Source organism: Mycetomoellerius zeteki, unplaced genomic scaffold (genome assembly GCF_001594055.1).
Source record: "Mycetomoellerius zeteki isolate Tzet28-1 unplaced genomic scaffold, Tzet1.0 scaffold135, whole genome shotgun sequence".
In the NCBI taxonomy this organism is placed as follows: Eukaryota; Metazoa; Arthropoda; class Insecta; order Hymenoptera; family Formicidae; genus Mycetomoellerius; species Mycetomoellerius zeteki.
In genome coordinates this window covers 289385-297609 of record NW_017256287.1, presented here as the reverse complement: position 1 = coordinate 297609, position 8225 = coordinate 289385, and the positions used below count along the sequence as shown (strand labels likewise).

At 41.7% G+C, this 8225-nt stretch overlaps 1 protein-coding gene across 2 annotated transcripts in view; it reads right to left on the bottom strand.

The window, feature by feature from the left end:
* The window catches only part of alpha-Spec (alpha spectrin), an 11898-nt gene extending 5324 nt beyond the window's left edge, over positions 1–6574 (bottom strand). The window contains exons 1-4 of one of the 2 annotated variants that reach the window (XM_018462067.1): positions 6425–6574; positions 6107–6338; positions 1970–5586; positions 1834–1878 (exon numbers count right to left, since the gene is read on the bottom strand). In XM_018462067.1, the coding sequence (XP_018317569.1) occupies positions 1834–1878; positions 1970–5586; positions 6107–6338; positions 6425–6574 (4044 nt within the window). The remainder of the gene's footprint in view (positions 1–1833; positions 1879–1969; positions 5587–6106; positions 6339–6424) is intronic. The other variant, XM_018462068.1, reaches the window with a different exon arrangement.
* Positions 6575–8225: the final 1651 nt, after the last annotated feature.

Genomic DNA, 8225 nt, shown 5'->3' with positions numbered 1-8225 from the left:
TTGTTTGTGGTGACACTCCCAATACAGCCGACGCATTCCGAACGCTGGTCTCAGGATGATTGTCAAAATGTTGTAAAATACGATTCCCTGCCTGCAAATCTCTTCGTAACGCTGCTTGAAATCGGTTGTTTTCTTGTCGAATTGAAAATGTTCCAGTCTCTCGCAATCTATTAAATGTCAACATAAACACTCTTCGGTTTGGCACTCTTCTGTTTGGAAATCGTCGTGCATATTCTCGCACCGCCTTTAAAGCATTACCGTTGCAGAAACCGTATACAAAAACCATATCAGCATATTCACTATTAGAATACGTACGCGGCATATTGCAAAAGACAAAATTCATCTACTGTTAAAGGCTTTCAAAGAGCGACTGACAAATTCATAACAGAAAGTGGAAAATGTAATCAAATATGTCGGTGCTAGATATGGCAAGAAATGTAAACATTTTTTTTCGATTTCTCTGAAACGGAGCAAAAACGAGCATATGTCTATAGGACTTTTTTTCTTAGTTTTTTACTCCTCTACACGCTCCCGAAGTTTTGCGATTTAATTTGGAAACACCCTGTATACTGGATGTATCATTTTAACTAACTCACTAAAATATCTCTTGAACAGTGCATTTTAGAGAAAAATGTTTCAGACAAAAGTTGTAGGGTTTAAAAAGATTTATTCACTGATCACATCCGCTTGACCTTGGGTGGCGTCGCCAAGGTCAGATCAAGGTCAAATTGATTTTTTTAAATGGAACACTATTTTTGATGCCAGAATTTGATAGCTGACGTCAAGAACTTTTCAAAACATTATAATAAAGTTATTTTTCGTTGAGTACTTTTCGAGTTATAAGACTTGAAAGTTACAGCACCGCCGGCATTATGATACACCCTATATATACTCTACTCGACAAAAAAATAGGGAACACTTTCGACATGCTCAAAATTGCGCAATATTCAGAACACCGTAACTCGGTGAAAAATCATCGCAGATAAAAAAATCAAAAAAGCATTTGAAAGGTTGAAATCTCTACGTTTGAAATTGATATTTCAATCTGACTGATCCTTTAGGAAGCTATACGAAAAATGGATACTCGTCAAATCTGAAAATTTTTTACAACTTTACAAAGGTCTATGGCGTAAAGCACGTGAAGTAAAAATAACACAAAAATGCGATTTACAGTAGTCGAAAGAGTGAATTCTAAATAATTTTTTTATTGATCATTGTATGATTTTTTTCGATATTGAAGCAAAAGTGAGTTATTCGACATTGAAGCAAAAATAATCATTTTTTTCAACGTTCAATAACTCGGTGAAAAAAATCATGCTCAATAAAAAAGCAAATTGGTAAATTTTCAAGGTAAAGATTTACTCTTTCAACTCTGCTGTTATACCGCATTTTTATGTGAATTTTACTTCACGCTATAAATCTTTGTAAAGTTCGTAAAAAATTTTCAGATTTGACGGATGTCCATTTGTGTCCGGATCAGTCTTTTGTCCGCAATGATTTTTCACCGAGTTACGGTGTTTTGAATATTGCGCAATTTTGAGCGTGTTCGAAAGTGTTCCCTATTTTTGTTGAATAGTGTGTGTGTGTGTGTGTGTGTGTGTGTGTGTGTGTGTGTGTGTGTGCGTGCGTGTGCGTGTGTGTATGTGTAAGCATTGAAAATACTCAAACTGTTAATAAGCAGTATTTTCATTGCAAAACATCGGCACAAGATCAATTAGCTTCTTTTCATAATAAAAGAAAAAGTCATCAATGAGACGGATTACGCGAAATTAATTTTAGGCACTCTCGCCAGGCAACTTCGCGACTCCCTTGCATGCTCAAACGTTCTTATACCTCTAGAAGTATGCCGTATCGCGCATCTATCTCTGCTCTGTGATTCTATAATTTAAATGATTTGGTAAAGGATTTGTCAGAAAATGATTGTGATGATGACCGTGTTTAATCATACTACAATGGAGAATATTTTTACCTGATGACGTTCGAGCAATGCTTCGGCACCTGTGACGTCCGATGCAAGTTCTTCGGAAGCAACCAAGCCCATCATTGAATTGATCCAAGCCATCAAGTCGCGATAATCACTGAGAAAACGTTGCAAATCATATGAATCCAAAAGTTTCTCCTTTCTACTATTAGCTTTGGCCGTCAATTGAGTCCACTCTTCATTGATCTCCTTCTGCTTAGCGTATGTTTGCTCGGCAGTTTCTGGATGTGATTGCATTAGGCGATTAGCTGTCTCGTCAAGTTGCTTGATCTTGTCTCCCAAAGCCGCCAGATCTCTCTCCAGTCCTTCATGTTTGCGCTGCAAAGCCTGAACGCTGCGCAAATCTTTGCCAAGGTCATCATTGTTTAACGCCGCGTCCTTCTCGCGAATCCAATCCTTCGTTTCGTCAACGTCACGATGGAATCGTTGCACTTCGTGAGCAGAGCCAAGCTGATTAGCTCGTTCTGCTGTGAGCGTTTGCAAGCTGGTCCATTTTTCGTTCAGATCCTGGATTTGCGTCTGAATCTTCAATGCCGCTTCAGTCTGCCCGAGACTCATCAGCTGCACGGCGATTTCATTCATCTCAGCCAAACGTACTTCGTTCGCCTTGAGATCAGCCTGAAAGTCATCAAACTTCTTCTGCATAACTTCCACTTGTTCCAAATCTTCGCCCACATCCTGCACTTGAGCATGATTCTCCTTGTCCTTGATCCAAGTAGCTAATTCCGCGGCTTCTCTCACCAATACATAAGCCTTGGCTGTTTCGTTAAGCTTATTTTGACGTTCGCGTGCTAAACGCAAGAGATCATCGTATTGCGCCTCGATCTGCGCTTGTCGCGCGGCGATCGAGCTCTGCTCTCTAGCCAAGTTCTGTTGAGATGCACTAAGACCCGCCTCGGGTTCCACGCGCTTTACATATGCTGCTGGTACAAAACCTTGACGATCATTTACCTCAACTTTCCACCAATCCTTGTTGTTGGAATTGAGCAGAGTCAGAGTATCGCCCTTTTTCATGGATACTTCTCTGGGAGACTTCTCAGTGTAGTCGTAGAGGGCTACGACACATTCCTTGCCGGTGATGTCGACCGTAGGTGTCTCTTGCTGTCTGCATGCCGCAGCTTGATCTCTCAACGCTGCGATGGTACTTGCAAACGCTTCCAGATCGCTGACTAAGGCCTCGTGTTTCTTCAGAAGAGCCTCTGAACTATCCTCGTCCTTGCCGTAATCGCCATTCATCACTATAGGACGTTTCTCCTTCATCCATGATTCAGCTTCATTCGCGTCAGCAAAATATTGATGCGCCTGCAAAGAGTCGTCTAAGTCATTCTTACGTTGTCGAGCTTTATCTTTCAGCTGTCCCCAGTGTTCATCTAAAGCTGCCAGTCGCTGATTGATCTCCTCGGCTGCAAAATGTCCCTCTTGCAACATCGTCGAGCCTGCTTGGCAAACAGCGGCCACTCTTGGCTCATGGTTGTTGATTTCAGCTAGAACAGCTTGATGCTTCTTCTGAAGATTCTGCACGCCAATCAAATCACGACCGCGATTCGTGGACGCCGCAACTGGTTCTTTCTCGCGAATCCATGCTTCCTCGTCCTCGATATCTCGGAACAGTTGCTGCACTTGAAGCGAGTCAAGGAGTCGTTGCTTTCTCACACTCATAGGACGCTGCAGGGCGGCGTATCTAGTTTGTAATTGATCCTGCTTAGCTTTGATATTATCAGCATCAAAATGGCCCGACTTAACGAACTGTTCAGCCGCTTGAGCAATACTATCGATCCTGTCCGCGTGAGAGCCTACGTCAGCCTCCAGAAGCGCGTGTTTCTTTTGCAAGTTCTGGACGCTGGTCAAATCTTTACCGTAATCTTCCGACATGAGTTGTCCTTCCACCTCTGAGAGCCACAGTTCGATATCCTCTACCGTTCGATTGAACTGTTGCTGCTGGGAGGCTTCCTGTAATTTCGCACCTTTCTTCTCTGTAGCTCGCGTTAAGCTCTCCCATAGTGTCACAATCTCATCCGAGCGGGTGCGTATGCGATCGCTAGCATAGTGATCACACTCAATCAACTCCTGGCCAGTAGCTACCATTTCCTCCATGCGCGTTTTATTCGCGTTTAGTTCCTGCTCGAAATTCTGATGTTTTTGGACTTTGCCGTTCAAATTAGTGGGATCCAAGTAACTGTCATCAGTAGCGAACTTAAGCTTCTCATTAACCCAGCCCTTTGTTTCGTCGCAATCCCTCTCGAATTGTTGTAGTTTATATGCATCTTCCAGACGACGACGTCTTTGAGCTGATTTCTCGAGAAGAATAGCTCGTCTTTCCAATAACAGTTGCCGTCGTTGTGCCACGTCATCTGCAGCATAATGCTCGCCTTCGATCAACTTTCCAGCAAAGTCATCGAGCACCTTGATCTTCTCTTCCTGAGCTGCCAGAGATTTATCAAAGTCTTCGTGTTTCTTGATAAGTGCCTCCACACTATCAAGGGAATCTCCCAAGTCTTCGTTAGCCAAAAAAGCTTCTTGTTTAGCCATCCACGCGTCTGCCTGCTCGGTGTCCCGGTAGAATAGCTGCAAATCTACACATTGCTCGTACAAGATACGCCTCTTCTCCCACAAACTCAAAAGAGATGACTTGTCATCGGCGAGAGAATTTAATTTTCGTGCCACTTCTTCAGCAGCGTAATGCTTCTTCTCTAGCAATTTATTACCAGCCAATGTGGTTGCATCAAAGCTATCGGCTCTGGCATCGATTTCTCCCTTATGTTCCTGATGTCGATCAACCAAGGCCTCAGCGCCGGCCACATCTTTAGCTAGCTCGTCTGCGGAAATGATAGCGCGCATATCGTTCATCCAGGATACCAAGTCACGATAATCTGCTAAGAACCGATGCAGATAATAGGATTCATCAAGTTTGAGGCGTCGCTCTTTCGCTTTTGCGGTAAGGCTCTCCCACGACTGTAAAATCTCGGCGCGTTTAGCTTGAATCTGCTTAGAATGATCAGCTTCGTGAATCGCAGCAAGACGATCGGCTTCCGCACCCAGAGTATATACTTTGTCTTCTAGAGCAGCCAAGTCGCGCTCAATACCTTCGTGTTTTCGTTGTAACGTTTGCACACTGGCAAGATCACGTCCGAAATCATCGGACGATAAGACAACGTCCTTCTCTGCGATCCAAGCCATGGTCTCGTCAGCGTCACGATTGAATCTCTGGATCTCGTGCGCTCCAAAGAGCTTCTCCTGTCGCAGTGTGGCTAATTGTTTCAATCTCTGCCAGGATTCGTTAAGCTCTTCCTTCCTGCGTAAAATGGTATCGCGTTCGGGATGTCCGTCTAATAACAATTTATCCGCCAGCTCGTTCACCTCTGTAACTCTGTATTCTTGACTTGCCATGTCCTTCTGGAATTCATCAAATTTTCTTTGGAGCACCTCCACATGCTCCAAGTCGTGTCCAAATTCATCGGTCGTTACAAATGCTTCCTTGTCGTGAATCCAAAACATCACTTCGTCACAGTGACGAATAAATTGTACAAGAACTAAAGCCTGCTGTAGTTTCAAGCCCTTGTCAGCTAATCGGGATAACAACAATTCCCACAGGCGGTGTAGCTCCTCTTTAAATAATTAAATATATTGTATTAAAAGACAAATATTTGCTATATACATATACAGTATGTTTCACAATTACATTTATGCTTAATACAGTTGAAGTAAAATGACTTTAAAATGTTCTATATATTCTAAATTTATCTTATGTAAGTCAGATTTATTTTACATAAGTAGTTTGAAAAAAGAATACTTGAAATCATTGTTTATGAACATTAAGACATTCTACACATTCCAAATTACTTTATATAGTTTAAGAAAATAATTCAAATCACTATATTTATGAATCATTAAAACATTATATATATATATATATATTCTAAATTTATTTTATAAAGTTTGAGTAAGAGAATTCAAATCATTACTTGTTCATGAAATATCAGTTTTTAATTTTCGACTTGCTTAGAAAGAATTAATTATTAATATTTATGTAATACACTTTACACATACATAAAAAGTTAACAATATACTGTGACAATACTTTAATGATCTTGAAAATAAATAGTTATCTCTAGTGCTTGAATATACCTAGTCTCTTGCGAATTACATCGCTGGCGAAATGATGTTGCGCTATCATCTCAGAGCCAGTATTATCGAGTAGCACGATGGCATTTGAATGAGCGGCGACTTCTGCTTCAAAGGCCTGGTGCTTCTGAATCTTCGCCTGTAGATTGGTCGGATCTTTGTAACTCTCATCGGAGGCCGCTTGGAGCTTTTCGTAGATCCAACCTTCGAGTTCGTCCGCATCTCGCTTAAAGTACTGAAAGACGTACGCAAGGTAAGTGCGAACATTAACAAATTACATAATAGCACTCGAGGAAAAAAGAAAAGTACTCAGATACGTACTTGAAAGCGACGGGAGTCCTCGAGCTTGTCCCGCTTGTTGCGTGCCTCCGCCTTGAAGTTGGCATAGCGTCCCAATACCTGTTCTCGCCTCTCTTGAATGTCCTCCGGATTCTCGAGGATTTTCACCTCCTTAGGCGTAATTTGATCCATGGCTGGCCACGATCTTTAAAATAGCTCTCACTGACTATCGTCCAAAATGGCCTCGGTGGGGTGTGGCAGAGTATCACTTCGTTGTCGGAATCGATAAACGACGTTTTCTTCAACGGACAGCCGACAGGCACTGGCAAAATCGTCGAATGCGCGCGCAACAATATACCGTCGTGTCGTCAATAATGCGGAAACAATTGCCGAAGGATCCCCGAATTCGCTTGCAAACTCGTAAGCTCGCTCAATTTCGTCTGCCACGATTGACGTTTCGATAATCTGACCTCACCACCGGATTCCTTCTGTTCTACACTCGGCGTAATCCTAATATTCCCACTATTCTCACTTCCGTGCACCGATGAATGTTCCGATGACACCTCTTGTTGACTGGACGCTTGGTCAAACATTAAACCAATCACAGCAAAGATCCAATCGACTAACTTTGTCGATCAGGTTATATATAACCATTATATCGTTAAGCTGGTTCTACATTAAGCTGGTTCTACATTGATCGCATCGCAGCATCGCAAGCGTTTGCGGTCCAATCAACATCAACTTAGCTCGACTCTGATTGGACCACACCGCTTGCGACACGCTTGCAACGCTGCGATGCGACTAATGTAAAATCAGCTTTAGGCCGGAATCGGACTACGCTGAATTGAAGATTGAGATTGAAGATTGAAGATTAAAATTTGACCAATGAGGATAAAGGAATTTTAGCTCCTATTATTTTGATTGATCAAATTTCAATCTTTCAATCTTCAATCTCAATCTTCATCCTTAGGCCGGAATCCATAGTCCATTCTTAAGCCGTAATCACACTAGCGATTACCGATTGGATTGAGATTGCGATTGGCGATTGGCGATCTACAATCATTGGGTGCGTTCAGCAGAACGTTTGTTTTGCAACTGTTGGAAGTTTCCTTCGCGCTGATTGGATCATACTTTTAGATCTAGAAGAATGGTCCTATCTCAGCAGACAATCATAAAACGGTTGCAAAACTGTTGAGTCTGCTGAACGCAGCCATTCAATCACACTGACCAACACTGACGATTGTAAGAATTGTGGCCGCTAATATATTGTGTCTGTGAAAAATAGCATCGAAAAAATGCCAAGAAATATTAATCAATATTGGCAACTGCACGAGCAAGAATTGTTTGTAATAATTATTATGCTACTTGCAAGTAATACCAACAAGAGAATTTGGATGCATCGATGGATAGCAAGAAAAAAGGAGATAGAATTACATCATAACCTTTTCTTGGAACTCAGTCTAGGGCCGGTATTCATAGTCGATTCTTATTTCAAGATCGTCTTAAGTAATGTCTTAATACGCTAATGTGGCTCTCTTATTGGTTCGTAACACCTCAAGGCTGAACTTGAGATGATCTTGAATATAAGAACTGACTATGAATACCGGCCTAGAAGATCCCAACAGATTCTTGATCAATAGTAAATGTCTGCTTTTTTGGCGGCATTATACACATAAACTTATATCCTTGTATCAAGTGTGACACTTTAGACTACAATTTAATATACCTATTGTATTATCGAGACACATGTGCTTTGGTATCACGTGATTAAAATCACAATATTTTATTGGCTACGATTGGCCGACAACTGCGATTAACGATTAGAAAATAGAGCGTTGTCTAA